The 15,878-nt window shown below is 43.1% G+C and overlaps 1 protein-coding gene across 1 annotated transcript in view; it reads right to left on the bottom strand.

The window, feature by feature from the left end:
* Nucleotides 1–15,878, bottom strand: part of PPIL2 (peptidylprolyl isomerase like 2) — a 102,389-nt gene that overhangs the window by 42,004 nt on the left and 44,507 nt on the right. The window contains exons 6-8 of the mRNA XM_082243090.1: nt 8,223–8,274; nt 4,867–4,958; nt 4,567–4,656 (exon numbers count right to left, since the gene is read on the bottom strand). Of these exons, the coding sequence (XP_082099216.1) occupies nt 4,567–4,656; nt 4,867–4,958; nt 8,223–8,274 (234 nt within the window). The remainder of the gene's footprint in view (nt 1–4,566; nt 4,657–4,866; nt 4,959–8,222; nt 8,275–15,878) is intronic.

The raw sequence follows: 15,878 nt of genomic DNA, 5'->3' as shown, positions 1-15,878 counted from the left end.
ATCTCTTGCTGAAGAATTCGGGTATGGGACTGGGCAAATGGGACTGCTTCGAAGGAAGCCACCATCAACCCCAGAACCCTCATGCAAGTTCGAAGAGAAGACCAGCTGTTGGATAGTAACAACTGGACTGCTAATTGAATCTTCTGGAGTTTCCCTACCGGAAGAAAAACTCTTGTCCTGACTGTGTCTAGAATTAGACCCAGATATTCGAGCCTCTGGGTGGGAACCAGAAATGACTTTTGCTGGTTCACCAGCCACCCGAATTCCTGTAAAGAAATTATAGTAATTTCTATGTTTTGTAGCAAGGTCTGAGGAGACTCTGCATGAAGCAGAAGATCGTCTAGGTAACCAAGGATCGATATGCCTCTTTGGCGCAGAAGTGCCAACATTGGGGCCAACACCTTCGTGAAGACCCGAGGAGCCGTGGCGAGACCGAAAGGTAACGCCACAAACTGATAGTGGTTCTCTTCTACGGAAAAGCGTAGAAACCGCTGATGTCCTGCGAAAATGGGAATGTGAAGATAGGCGTCCTAGATGTCTATGGACGCTAGGACATCCCCTGGATGCAGGTAGGCTGCTACTGTGCGAATGGATACCATCTAGAATTTCCTTATGTTGAGAAAGGAATTGAGTGCCCTTAAGTCCAGAATTGGACGCACTTTGCCCTCTTTCCTGGGTATTGTAAATAGGTTTGAATAAAACCCCTGAAAACGTTCTGTCCAAGGAACGTGGACTACCACTCCTTGTTGTAGTAAACCTGTGACTGCTCTCCGCAGATCTTCTAAACGATCCGGGGATAGTCGGATATTGGAAGGGAAGAATCGCGCCGGTGGGAGAGATCGAAACTCGATCTTGTACCCTGACCTTATGACTTCGCAAACCCACTTGTCCGGGATTCTGGAAAGCCATGGATCCGGGAACCGGCGAAGACGTCCCCCCACCCCAATTATGGGTGGGGGCGCACCTTCAGGCTTTGGACGATTTATCTACAGGTCTGGAGGGGGCGGGCTTTTGCTTGCCCGACCAACGTCCCCTGAAGCCTCCTGAAGGAGCTTTGGAGGACTTAATTTTTTCACCCGCGGGACGAAAAAAACTTCTTTGTGAGCAGAGAAAGAAGGCCCTCGTCTTTGACGAGTTCCTTTACCCTTAACATCTTGCGGTAAAAAGGTGCTCTTTCCACCCGTGAGATCCTTAATGATCTCATTTAAGTTGGCTCCAAATAGACGCTCTCCTAAAAAGGGGATATTAGCTAATGCTTTTTTGGAACCTTGGTCGGCTAACCAACCTTTTAGCCACAGTGTACGCCTGAGAACCACTGCTGAGACTGATGCTCGCGCCAATAATGGAGTGGCGTCTAACGCCGCATCACACACAAACTGTAACCCCTGTATCATTTGTTCCAACAAATCCGATACCGCCTGAGGGACCTCTTCTAAGTCCCAGCGTAACCACTTGGTCCATTCAGTTACAGCCTGCGAAACCAGACCAATAGCTATTATAGGTCTGAAAGCTGATCCAATCAAGGAAAACATGGTGCGAGACATAGCTTCTATCTTGCGATCCACTGGATCTTTAAAAGACGGAGCGTCTTCTAGAGGAATAATCGTGGCTTTATTCAATCTAGCAATTGGTGAATCCACCACAGGTGGTTCTGTCCATTTCTTAATGAGGGTTTCCTCAAACGGATAACGCCTGTTAATGCGTTTAGAAATAGTAAAAGTGCGTTTTGGCAGACGCCATTCTTCTTCGATTGGATTGCCAAAACATTTGGGCAATGGAAAAACCTTCGCCACTTTGATGCGTTTTTTAGTCCCAAAAGGGATTTCAGTTTCAGCTATTTCCGACGGAATACCCTGTAATCTTAAGGTTTCTTGAACAGATACAATGAGTGCGTTTACCAACGCTTCCTCTCGGGCTATGGCTGATGCCGAAACATCCTCCTCACTGTCTGAAGAGACAGTACCCGAGACACCAATCCCAGATGAAGTACCTGCAACTGCAGAAATAGGCTCAGAGTCTGAATCCGAGGTTTCAGATAATAAGGGGTTAGGCGGGGGTCGCTTTCTTGCGCCCTGTCCCTGACAAGCCACTTCCACCCGGGACACAAAAGTTTCCATAATAGCTGACAATGATTCAACCATCAGTGGGGTGCTGGAGGATCCTGCAGACACCTCGAGGGGATCCGGTGGAGATACATGAGTGGCAGGGTCCATGTTAATTCAGGACACCTCTGCCAGAAAAAAACAAAAAACTATCTTTTTTTTTTTTAAATAAAAAAATACCTCTTTTTTTTTTTTTTTTTAATTTTTTTTTTTTTTTATGTGTCTCCCCCTAGCGCAATAGCGCCCCTCAGAGTACCTGCTTCTCGATCCCCACAGAGAGAGAGAGGGACCCCCAAGGCTCACCAACCGATGCAGTGAAGTTTCCAACCAACTGCAGTCAGCGTCTGTCTTTTACAGACTGGAAGGAGCTGTTGCTTTTTCCCGGGTAGAAGGACGTGGCTCCGCCCCCTGTGTACGCCTTCCGGCGTTCCCAGCTCTCCACGAGGTAGCTGGGCTCATGAAACATGGCCGCCCCCATACAAGAGACATAAGACTCCAAAAACATGGCGGCCGGCGTGACCTGAGGACATACATGCACTTGGTCTACGGCAAAATGACGGCGGACCGCCGAAATCGTTTTCCCAGCACATCCACCTGCATCTCTGCTAAGTGGCGATATATGGATCTACAGGAGATACACTACAAATAAGGTAGGATTATACCTCCTATGTCTGCTGTAATGTTACAGTCTGCTGGGTAGAGTGTTAGCTCTCAAACCAAGTCCACTTTCCACAAACACATACTGTATTTACAAGGGGGACTTTTAGTGTCAGATATATACTGACCATGTATGGAGGGGCCCATAATACATACTACCTTATAACGAGGAAAGAAAAAAGGGGACGTTTACTCACCATACCAAACCGACAGGCACCCTCTCTTCACAATACCCTCTCCACCGGGGTGGGGGGTTGTGGACCACTCCGGACGCCTCGACTCTCTGGTTCCTGGCATCCAAGCGAGACTTTTAACTCGCAAGGTCAGTCCCTCCACTGGGACTCCGTCGCGGCCGACCCAGCGCGGAGCTCTGGTCTGCACGCGCTCGTAGGCAGAAACCGGGGTGACCACTGGATCTCAACATCCAGCCCGTCGCCCGGCCCCGCATACTTACTTGAATGTGTCGCGGCCGACCAAGCGCAATGCAATGGTCTGCGCGCGCTCGTAGGCCGGCTGGGGTGACCACAAGTGTCGCCCAGTCCGGCGTTTTTGCTTGAAGATCTCACAGGAAAAAAACACTGGAGAAAAACTACCTAAAAAATGTTTTTTCTAAAGAAAAAAATCTTGCCAGGACCAAAAGATCCCAGCAAGGAACTTAGGTCCTTACTCCTGACTAGACAGAAAAAAACTGATTCCCTGTAGCAGAGAGAGGGAGGATATACCCTCAGGGACTGCCCCTAAGGTGGAGCCAGAACGTTTTGTCTTTCTGCCTAGTCCTACTCCTGCGGAGACAACATAACCCAGCTCTTGAGAATCAAGAAGACTACGTCTGTCAATGAGCGATAGAGAAATATGCATTGTTACTGTAATAATGACACTGACCGGGAAGGGGTTAACATTGTGGGTGATTAAGGGATTAAATGTGAGCCTAGGGGAAAAATTCTAACTGTGGGGGGGGGGGGGGGGTGGCTTGTGAAATGACCATAGAGACCTGTGTTCCTATATAGAAGGATCACAGGAGCGCTATGATCATCCCAGGGAGAAGAACGGTCGGCTGTGTTTACAACAGCTGACCGTTGTTCTCTCTCAGCAGTGAACGATCGTGGGTATATGGGTATCAGGCGGCAATCGGAGCCGCCTGCCCGCTGCATCGGCTTCCCCGCTGAGAAGCGGGGGTGGGAGTGTGCCGCCCCCTAGCCTCCTGCGCGCGACTGACGTATAGCTACGGCGGTTCGCGCAGGAGCGGATGCTTGCCGCAATATAACTGCGGCGAGCGGTCATAAAGCGGTTAAGGGAACAGGATACTTTTTTTTTTTTAAGCCGCCTTGGTTACCAGGAAAAAGAACAGAGGTATGCTTGGTAGAGAAGGAATTATACAAGAGCTGGCTTACAATTTTTCTTTTTGCCAGTGTCCCAATCTCCTGAAGTCGGCAGAATAACTCGTCTGTTTGAATTCCAATGTCCTTCAGTTGATGATGGAACAATGTAAATTTTTTCAGAAAACTGCTAAAGCACAATCAACATTTCTAAATATTGCCTTTATCATAGCAGAGGGACATCTTAGATGAGAATGCCAGTACAGAAATTCGTTTTCAATGCTCTCTCCAAGAATCTTCTGATAAAAATGAGCATACTTACAGTCTTTTAGAGAACAACAACATTAACCAAAATGCACAAAAAAAAAAAAAAAACTATTTAAAAGAACTGAGGTAACAGTAACATTCTTGTGTGCAAATACAGAGGTGCATTCATGTGAAACTGTCACAGCTTTTGACCTTATAGAGGACCGGATGATGCAAGTTCCTACCTGCAGAGTTATAATGTCCTGACGGGTAAAAGGTTCATCAGTTAGTAGATCTTTGTAGCTCTTCGGCTTAATGTTTAATTGTTCAACAGCCTGGGTGGAGAAATTGCATACTTTGTTTTAATGCAAAGACAGACGTATAAGTAACACAATACATCCTTAAACGTGAATCATATAGCATATTTTACAAGCATGGCTCACATTTACAACAGTAATGTGCAAGCTACAAAGCAAGCGTTTCATCATTAAGTGGTTGCACATTAACTCCAATGTTTAGAGGCTGCAGTCTTTATACTTTCCTACCTCATAGGAGTAGACATTTCCGGTGTTGGCAATAGTCACAATGTGTGAGTTATTGGTGAATACAGAGAAGAGGACAGGGCAGTGATACTTGCCTAAAGAGGTTAAAAAAAAAGAAAAAAAAAATTAAAAAAGAAGAACAACAACAACAAAATGGAAACGTATCTCAACTATTGTTTTTAGCAAGTGACTGGCAAGCTCAACTATTAAAAAGTAACTCCACTTTTGTTGAGAAAAAAAAAAAAAAATAACACATTCCCTTCTGGGTGATCTCTATGTACATTGCAAGGATTTTAATCAACTCGGCTGCAGATTTCTACCTTCTTGCCTGTGTGTTTGTCTGTGTCCATGTGGAAAGTGGATCTAATAGGAGTGTTTTCATAATTATCAACCACCTGCTCCACCAGCAGGGCTCGAATGAGTAAAATATGGAGGGTCTGCATTCCTTTAAGCGTGATTCCCTATTGGAAGTATCTCATCGAAAATTACATTTTTGTTGCAGGGGATGCCAGAAATCTGACTTGTATCTTAGAGCCCTTTAAGGCGGTAGTAAACCCTAAAAAAAAAAAAAAAAAAAAAAAAAAAACCATGCAAGAAAAAAAAAAAAAAAAAAAAAAAACCATGCAAGACAAAGGCATAATGAGCTAGTATGCATCGCATACTAGCCCATTATGTGTAACTTACCTTAGAACGAAGCCCCGACACAGACCCCCAGACATCGCTGCGGGCGCTGCCATGATCCCTTGCCGTCTCTTCCGGGTTCGGCAGCTCCGGCGCGGTGATTGGCCGGAAGAGACGGCTCCGGCGCGATGATTGGCCGAAGCCGCGATGACGTCACTCCTGCGCAAGCTCCCGGTAAACATAATTGAAGGTCCCCCCGGACCTTCAGAGCGCGAGCGGCTGCATGCACTGCTAATATCTCCTAAACCGTGCCGGTTTAGGAGATATTATTTGTACCTACAGGTAAGCCTTATTATAGGCTTACCTGTAGGTAAAAGTGTCAAAAAGCGGGATACAACCGCTTTAACACTAAGGCGCTTTTCAAGCACTTTGGCGTTAAAAAAGCGCCTGAAAAGCTCACGAAAACCTATTCTCATAAAAATCAATGAATGCTTTCACACTGGGTGGGGCGGGGAAAAATCCTGCAAGCAGCATCTTTGGAGCACTAAAAAATGTCCTCTCCATTGAAATAATTGGGAAGCGCCTCAAAATGATTCTTGAAGCAGTTTTTGAGTCACTTGTCCTTAAAAAAAAAAAGTGCACCCCTAACGCCTCAAAAGCGGCGCAAAAGCACACAGCGATTTATGGGCAGTTTTCAAGCTTCTCAGTGTGAAAGGGCTCTTAGTGTAGACTTCTGGGAATATCAGTGAGCCAATCACACAAGCAGGAAATGGCGATTCTGGGGGGCATTCTGGTGTACAGAACACCTCCAGGTAGTCATATTGCATTGCATTTTCAGAAAATTACAGAGCTGCAGATTGAAAAGGAAAAGGAAAGGTAATTATTAATAACATTCAATTACAATATGACTTGTGTCGCAATTGTATACGCTATATTTTTTTTTATTTGCTATTATTTTTACCCCCAAAAGGGGAGTTACCCTTTAAATAGAACTGCACTTCAGTTTTTATATACTTCAAAGGATCTCTATGATGAAAAACTGCTTAAAGGGTGTATATTTTTTAATTATTCATGACAAATGTTCCCATACATGTGTAATATCATCTCTCACCCACAGGTGGATTAGTGAGCTTTGATGTCGTGTATGTAAAGATGGCTGCCGCATATCCAATTAACCATGTGGTTGGGGGGGGGGGGGGGGGGGAGTGCAACCATGTGTTGATGACCTCACTCACAAGACAACATGTGAGTGGTCAAAAGGAATGACCACATCCTGTGGGTGGTCTCTGGTATACAGGACTTTAAATAGAGTCTCTAGCATGGAGTTGTATTAACATGCAGCCAAGACCTCATTGTCCTATTCCAGATATCGAGTTAAAGCTGTTGCCAGAGTTAATTGTTATTTGACCTTTCTTTGGGATATTGGAAATAGGAATGTATGTTTAAGTCTTGTTATTTGGTGTATTGTTCATGGTATTTTTTATGTGCAAGAAGCTTTATGTATTTTGTTGTCCAGTAAAGTTTTATTTTATGCTATTTATCAAAATTGTTATTGGTGTGTCTGTTCATTTTAAATATTCACTAGATATTTCAGTGGCTGTCCAGTATACCTTTACTATAAATTTTGTTGTTTCCCACATTTGATACAAAGGGTAACTCTATTTTCATGGGGAAAAAATAATATAAAAAAAAAAAAAATAATATAGCATATACAATTGCGATAAAAAAATAATATAGCATATACAATTGCAACACATGTCATTAAAAATTACCTTTCCCATTCAATCTGCAGCTCTGTAATTTTCTGAAAATGCAATACAATATGACTACCTGGAGGTGTTCTGTACACAGAATGTGTACAGACACCTCCCCAAAAAATAATATTTCTACTTGTGTGATTGGCTCACTGAATTTCCCAGAAGTCTACACTAAGATACAAGTCAGATTTCAGGCATCCCCTGAAACAAAAAATATAATTTTTGGTGAGATACTCCCAATAGGAACACGTCTAAAGGGATGCAGGCCCAGCAGATTTCCTCATTAGAGCTCTGCAGCTGCTACAGCTGATTGATAATTATGAAACCACTCCCATAGACCTACTCAGCACAGAGGAACAAAAAGTGATTTCTTTAGAACATCAAAAGGTAGGAATCTGCAACAAAGTTTGTTAAAATCCTTGTAATGTACATAGATGACAGAGGGGAATGTTTTTTCCTCAACAAAAGTGGATTTATGCTTTTTAACTAAATCTGTGGCAGGATCGTAAAAAGGCAGCAGAACTAGAGAGATTACCGAAAACACAATTCAACTTTACATCTGCACATTCAGTCCTGTTTGGAGCTTTCCGCAAATAAATGTCCGATTGTTGCTTTTTTACCTAATTGTAGGCCAATAGGTTGCAAAGGTCTAGGCCAGCAATGGCGAACCTTCCCAGCCCAGATGTTTTGGAACTACATTTCCCATGATACTCAACTACACTGAAGAGTGCATAAACATCATGGGAAATGTAATAACAAAACATCTGGGATGCCAAGGTTCGCCATCACTAGCCTGGGCACTGCATGTGGGATAGGTGCAGAGGGCACATATATACTTCAATATTAGGACAGGAGGGGTGCTGCGGGTAGTGCTGAGGGTGTGTGTGTGCACAAATGTCCAGGTAAACAGACCAGTGTTATGGGCTTCTACAAAAAGAATTTAAAGTTTTATCTTTAGTTATAATTTAATCAATAGCTTACCATCCTGGTTCTTGGCAATGTTCAACTTAATAAGAGATTTTGCCTCCAATTTCTGTGTAAAAAAAAAAAAAAAAAAAAAAAAAAAGATTATAATTAAATTGTAAACAAAATATCTTGGAAACGATTACTTCTAATTGGACAAATAATTTGAAATTTACTTCATGGATAAAATTTGTAATTAGGTGGATGCTAAGAATGTTGCCTAGAGATACTAAGGATATGGAATTTAAGACAGTAACTCCAAATGTGACCATCAAGATGATGACGAACAACATGGTCTTGCCTTTATCAGTCCCAAATGGCAATTGAGTCACTGTCCCGGATCTAAGTGAAAATAGAGGGCTAAGGGGCGTGGCCAACTTCAGGGATGTAAGCAGCGGTTCTCTGGAACTTCATTCTACCCCCCTCCATCCTGCCTTGATACTCCTGACCTAGTAATTGCAAATCAGCCATAACGTCCCTGCCTGTGGTGTGCCATCTAAGAAATGGTTAAATCCGACATGGTAGCGCTGGCACCCCATGTTTCAAGGCTCCTCTCTCCTCCGGTTCTCTGATCCAAGATGGCGCCGGCCTCCCTCGTGTCACCGCAAAGACACAGCCAGACTGAACAGCCTGCGCCTACACAGGGTGAGTCTGCAGGCATCCTAGATCGTAGCCTAGCTGATCTGCCAGCATGTCTCTTCTCTGACACTGGGACACAGGCCTCTCAGAATAATACAGATCATACAGAAAAAATCATACAGAGCCTATACTGTCTCAAATAATGGAGGCCATTCAACATTGCCAGATGACCTCTACTACACAAATTGATTCAGTCCGGATGGATTTATCATTTCTTAAACAAGATGTGCATAACCTCTGCCACAGGGTTGTTATGCTAAGCAGCGTACCAGTGATCTGGAGGTCACTACTAGTCCATTACAAGCTACAGTTAACTTCTGTAAGGGTCAGAATGTCACTATAGATAAACTGACTGATATAGAAGATCGCTTGCGGCGTAATAAATTATGCTTTCTGGGATTCCCAGAGGGCTCTGAGGGCAAAAATCCTGAGGCCATTATGGAACGCTGGCTTATTTCCACTTTTGGTGCCTCCACGTTCTCACCCCTTTTCGTAATTGAACAAGCACATAGGAAAGATTCTGCTCCAAGAGACATCTACAGGGCTCTAGAGTCATGGTTCTTAAACGCGCCAGAATAGCCTATGCAATCCATTCCACTTAATCTACATATTCTTGGGGTACTTCCATATTGATTACAAAATCTGCACCAATTTCCCTCAAACAAGTTAAAACAGACCCCGAAGCATGTTTTGTTATCCATATCCTTGAAATCCTAGGTAAACCCTATACTATCGTTAATTTATATATACCACCTCCACTCACTAAGAACCTATTGGAACGCATAATGAGATTGGTGGTAGAGTCGGCTGAAGGACCTCTACTTCTAGCTAGTGATTTCTTGGTATGATATGGTCCTTGACAATTCTCTTCACTGCTTAGGAGGGTCTACCTCTCGTACTACCCCTTTATGCTCCTATTTAGAGAAATTTGATCTTGTGAATGCTTGGAAATGGAGACATGCGGATACAAAGGAATACTCCTGTTATTCTGATACATATGGCACCCTATCTCGTATTGACCTAGGTTTACCATCTCATGCTATACTCAACAAGGTGTCTTCGATTAGATATCTCCCTAGAGCGGTATCTGATCACTCACCTTTACTAATTGACCTTGCCTTAGATGTGCCTACCTCATATTGAGCCCTCTTTGGCTTGTTGATCAAGCTGTGATAGACCCAAGATCTTGAGGATATGAATGCTTTCTGGATTACTAATAGCCAGAGTGCCTCCACTCCTATGGTCTGGGATGCCTTCAAGGCCACTATGAGGGACATCGTCGCTGCTGCTATATGGGCAGCCGACGGACTATCCAGTCTAAACTATTGGATGCTGGAAAAAAAAAATTATGCTGCGGAGGCTCGCTATTCAACTTCCCCTAATCCTGATAACTATTCCACATGGCGACAAAAAGCCAGAGTATTAGATCTGGTTCTACTAGAACGCACCCAAAAATAATTACAGTATCAGAATCAAAAATGTTTTGAGTTTGGGGATAAAAGTGGCCACCTTCTAGCATATCTCTCAAGACATGATTTTCAGCCCTGCTGTATTCCTAGAATTAAAAACTCGGTTGGTATAGTGGTTGAACAGAATGCAGGGGTTGGAGAGGCTTTTGTCGCCTTCTACTCAGAGCTGTACACCTCTAGAGCACACTACACAATTGTGGAGCTGGAGGATTACTTGTACAACATTAAGCTCCCCAAGTTATCTACAGAACAGATTGCAATGCTAGAAGCACCTTTGACCTTCAGAAAAAATTGGTGCGGCCATACAATCCATTACCCATAAACAAAACACTGGGCTTGGATGGCTTTTCTATACAGTGGTACCTACAATATAAATAAATTCTAATTCCACACCTATTGGGAATTTATAATCACGCCTTGAAAGAGGGACAATTGCCTTCCATATCTGAGGCCTTAATTGTACTTATACCAAAACCCCATAAAGATCATCATTATTGAGAATCTTACCGCCCTATCTCCCTGATTAATTCTGACGTCCAAATTCTAGTATAAAGTAATTACCTCCATTATAAGGTCTGACCAAACTGGATTTATCCCAGGCCATTCCACTTTCATTAACCTACGTAGCCTTTTCACCAAAATGCAAGCTAAACACGATAACACAGGTTCCAGGATAATTACTATCCCTGGACACCAATAAAGCCTTTGACTCGGTGGAATGGCCATACCTACAGGAAGTAATGGCAAAATTTGGCAAGTTTCTTAGATGGATTCAATTATTATTTAATAAGCCCAAGGCTAGACTAAGGCTGGCCATACACTATACAATTTTCTTATTCAATTTCCTTTAGATTTACCTTTAACTATGTAGTGCAAGGGCCTGCCTGATTGCATACAAATTGAAAGTGTTTAGGTTTGACCCTATATTACACGGTTTTGGTAAATCTAAAGGAAAGTTGAACAAGAAAATTGTATAGTGTATGGCCAGCCTAAGAGTGAACACCTCTGTGCCAGATCCCTTTCCCATAGTGAGAGGCACTAGGCAGGGATGCCCTCCATCACCACTACTATTTGCTATGGCAATAAAGCCTCTGGTGGAACGGATAAGGGGTAACTCCGATATTAAGGATTTGATAATTAATGAACTTGAGAAAAAAAGTATCCCTCTATGCAGATGACATGCTAATTTACCTAGCTGACTCTCAGTCCTCCCTCACTATGCTTTTACAAACTATTTAAAGGTTCCGCCATTTCTTGGGGTTTCTGGTGAATTGGGAAAAAAACTCTTATTTCCTTTGGATCCTGACAAACCGATACCCCTTCTGCCCTCATGCCCATTAAAAATTGTCAATACTTTTCATTATTTAGGAGTAATAGTGCAGCAACCACTGTCTGTAGATCTTAAAAACAAAATAGACCCTCTCCTTAAGCGACTTTGAAAGTGTGGTCTAATCTTCCTCTCAATTTATTGGGCAAGATAAATATATTTAAAATGAGCTTTTTGCAATGCTCTCTTTACATTCTGAGTAATTCCCCAATATATGTTCCTAAACGCCGATTTCAGGAGATTGACGCTATCCTTACGTCCTTTATTTGGGGTGGTAAATCAGTTAGAATTGCAAAGGATACACTTCAATTGCCTGTTTTAGAAGGAGGCCTAGCAGCTCCCAATTTATAAACATACTATATAGCTTCTCAACTGGTTCATGCCCACTGGTGATTTTATCTGGAACATAATGCAGCTACAGCTTTGGATGCAGCAATTCTCACATCCTATGAATCACTTTAGAATCTTATTCCCCACCAATCCACTTTAGGTAGAGATAATACCGACATCTTATCTTTAACCATAAGGATTTTTAAAGCATCAAAATCTACTAGCAGCTGATGTGAATCCCTCATATTCTCCTAATGTTCCCTCGTGGAACAATCCACAAATAGAAGAATTTTTTCAGCGAAAGGATGGGGCATACTGGGCTAAACAGGGAGTGAAACTGATATCCCATCTATTCACCACAGACGCGTTTTGCTCCTTTTCTGAATTCCATACTGCCTATGGGCTCCCCCCTACTGCATATTTTAGGTATCTTCAATTGCGACCCACAGCTGCAGCTCAATTTGGCCTACGTAACACCTCTATACAACCTTCCCCTTTAGAACGTCTTTTAGTAGACCCGAACCATTCCAAACTAATATCTACCTACTACGGTTCTTTATTAGACTCCAAAACCAGTAGACTCAATTTCAAGGAATCTAAATTGCGTGCAGATATACCAGAACTTACGGAGGAAATCTGGCAAGACATCCTGCCATTACAAGTCCCTACAGTCATCTCCTCCAGGGATAAGATTATCCAAGCTAAATGTTTGTACTGAGCATATTTCACGCCTTGTCTCCTTTACAGATTGAACAGATTACCTACTGCACTATTCCCCCAGGTGTTCCTTAGCGGATGGCACATTTTATCATATGGTGTGGGAGTGTCCGCCTGTCAGAGCATTTTGGTCAGAGGTCACTGCATATATTAGCTCTATTTTTTTAATACCTAATGTTTGCAATCAGTTGAGGTGTCTCCTTGGATACACTGACGACTAGTCCCTATCCAAAAACACTCAATTTTTTCTACGATTAGTTCTCTATTACCCAGTGGAAATCTACTACTCCTCCTACTATAGCTTTCTGTATCTATATCATCTGACACCTGTGATCGAACCTTATTTCTCACGTTGCTCAAATGATGGGATACTGCGTGTCATTCTGCAGAAGATATTTACTCAACACAAGCAGAGATGTTTCTATGATATGTTAAATCCATTAATTCAATCTACTTTATGTTCCACATGTAATGACTGGACTTCCCTTTTTTCCTTTTGTTTTTTGCATACGATTTTTGCACAAATGTACTGTACATTTTTCTTTTTGATCATGTACAATAAAGTTTATCTTTAAAAAAAAAAAAAAAAGAAAAAAAGGAGAGGGCTGAAGTGCATTATGACTTGACTTTATACTCTGAATGAAAGCAGAAAAAAAAAAAAAAAGAAGATCTTGCGATAAAGTAATCTGCCCACTCACATGCAGGAAGAATGAAAACTCTTGAAATAGCTCAGTCACAGTGAGGGTAAGCCTAATAAGCTGCATTGCTCATGATGTGGATACTGTATATTTTACAAAGTGCACTGGATAAATATACAGTTAAGTAGAAATCTTATTTAACAATGCTCATAAGTCAGAGACCCTTCTAGCTAAAGTGATGGCCACATGAAAGGCTACCTTACGGAAGAACAATGTCCAGGAAAATGTCCCGAATAAGCTTGAATGTGGTTTTCTGTAATACCACAATACTAAAATTTATTGGCCACTGCTGGAGTGGGGAAGACCTCTGAAAGACCTCCTTCAACTCTCCATCCAGTTGAATCATCACCTGGGGGAATGACGTTCTGAATGCACGCATGCCTTTCGGCCCACATGGGTACTACCAAAGATCCCGGGAACAGAACTTCTGAAGAGCCAATTCAAATCGGCCTTCTTTGACCTGCCCTAACTCTTGAAGAAAGGCCTTGTTGATGACAAGGCAACCTCTGCCTATACTGTTGGGCCATGGGCCACCTCCTAAGCACCTACCCTGTCTGACCAGCCGTATCCTATATACATTCATTTATCCAGAACTTTGTCCACTCATGTCATTCTCCCCATGTCATTACAGGTGACTGGAAAGGAGGTCAAGCTGCTGGGAATCCTTGACTCTGGAGCCCGCAGCTGCTTTTTGGACATTACCCTTGCCAAGAACCTACGCATTTCCCTTTACTAGAAAAAACAAAGACTTGATGTGTGCACCTTGCTGACAGCACCACTCCTAGTTTGGGACCCGTTACTCAGGAGACCATTACTTTCCTGACAACTACTGACTCTGGTCATCAGGGCTCCTATGTTCCCAGCCATCTTTGGAATACCCTGGTTGCATGTCCACAACCTTCAAAATTGGTCCAAGGGAGAAAATTACCTTCTCTTCTAGCTACTGCCTCCAGCATTGCTACATCTCTTCATCCACCAATGTTTCTGCATGCCTCTCTGCTCAACCAGTATTAGATGCCTCTCAGTTAATCTGTTCCTCCTACTTACCACAACTTCCTCAATGTATTTGACAAAAAGAAGGCCGACATACTCCCTTGTCACCAGTCTTACGGCTGTCCAATTGAACTCCTCCCAGGAGCAGATATACCCTTCGGGCGGATCTCCCCAACTGGAGCGTGAAGCCCTCTGGCGATACATTAACGAGAACCTTGTCAAGGGATTTATCCGCCCCTCTTTCTCATCTGCCGGGGACCCTATGTAGACTACGGAGAACTTAATAAAATTACATTTTAAAAAATGCGGTATCCACTTTCCCTGGTCCCTGAACTATTTCAGAGATTCCGGTCAGCCCGAGTATTTACAAAACTGGACTTACGGGGGGGGGCCTACAATTTAGTCCGTGTCCGGAAGGCAGTTTTCCAATCATTGCCTTTCCTGATGCACATTGGACACTTAGGAGTATCTTGTCATGTCATTTGGACTATGTAATGTCCCTGCGACATTTCAACACTTTGCAAATGACATTTTCAGAGAATAGCTTGACCTGTTCTTAATTGTCTACCTAGATGATATCTTGATTTTATCAGCTTTACTTGAACTCCACCAAGACCATGTCGGAAAAGTGTTGACCACCTTGAGAACGCCTGTACACGAAAGCAGAAAAATGTGAGTTTGAAAAACAGTCTATTCAGTTTCTGGGCTAATAATCTCCATGAAGGGAGTGGTCATGGACCCAATGCTTTGCAATCCTGGACTGGCCAACACCCTCTGACAGAAAGGGGGTTCAGAGATTTGTGGGGGATTGCCAATTTCTTTTAGGAACTTTTCAATCATCATTGCCCCAATCACCCAACTCGCCAGCTAGCATACACATTTCTTGTGGAATGAGGAGGCTCAAGCAGCTTTTGAACAACAGTTGAAGACCCTGTTCACCTCTGCCCCTGTTTTGCAACACTCAAACCCTGCATTACCCTGCGTGCTGGAAGTAAATGCTTCTGAAGTGGTGACGAGAGCCGAAATAGCTCAACAAGGTCAAGGTCTCAAGGTGCTGCTCCACTCTGTAGCTTTCAGTTCCTGGAAGCTAAGCTAAGCTGAGAAACACTGACGTGACATGGAATTTTTAGCAATCAAGGTGGCCTTTAAAGAATGGAGGTACCTCTTGGAAGGCGCTAACCATCAAATTATGATTTTCACGGATCATAAAAATTTAGAATACTTAAGGTCCGCAAAGCACCAGAGGCCCTGGCAGGCCAGATGGGCTATGTTCTTTTCCAGATTTAGTTTCCACATAACCTATCACCCAGGATCCAAGAATGGGAAGGCAAATGCGCTATCCCACATTTTTCCCATTTTGCCTGAGTCTGCACCCCTGAACACTATCTTGTCCTTCAAACATTTTTTGCTGATCCAGCCCAGTCTCAAAGCATCCAATGAAGAAGCCTTCTTGCTAAGCTCATGACCTGAACATGAGTCATTAAGAAGGCAGGACAAAGTG

Source organism: Pelophylax lessonae (genome assembly GCF_965119305.1).
Source record: "Pelophylax lessonae genome assembly, chromosome: 1".
In the NCBI taxonomy this organism is placed as follows: domain Eukaryota; kingdom Metazoa; phylum Chordata; class Amphibia; order Anura; family Ranidae; genus Pelophylax; species Pelophylax lessonae.
The sequence above is the reverse complement of the archived record's forward strand: the minus strand, read 5'-3'. Positions and strand labels throughout refer to the sequence as shown.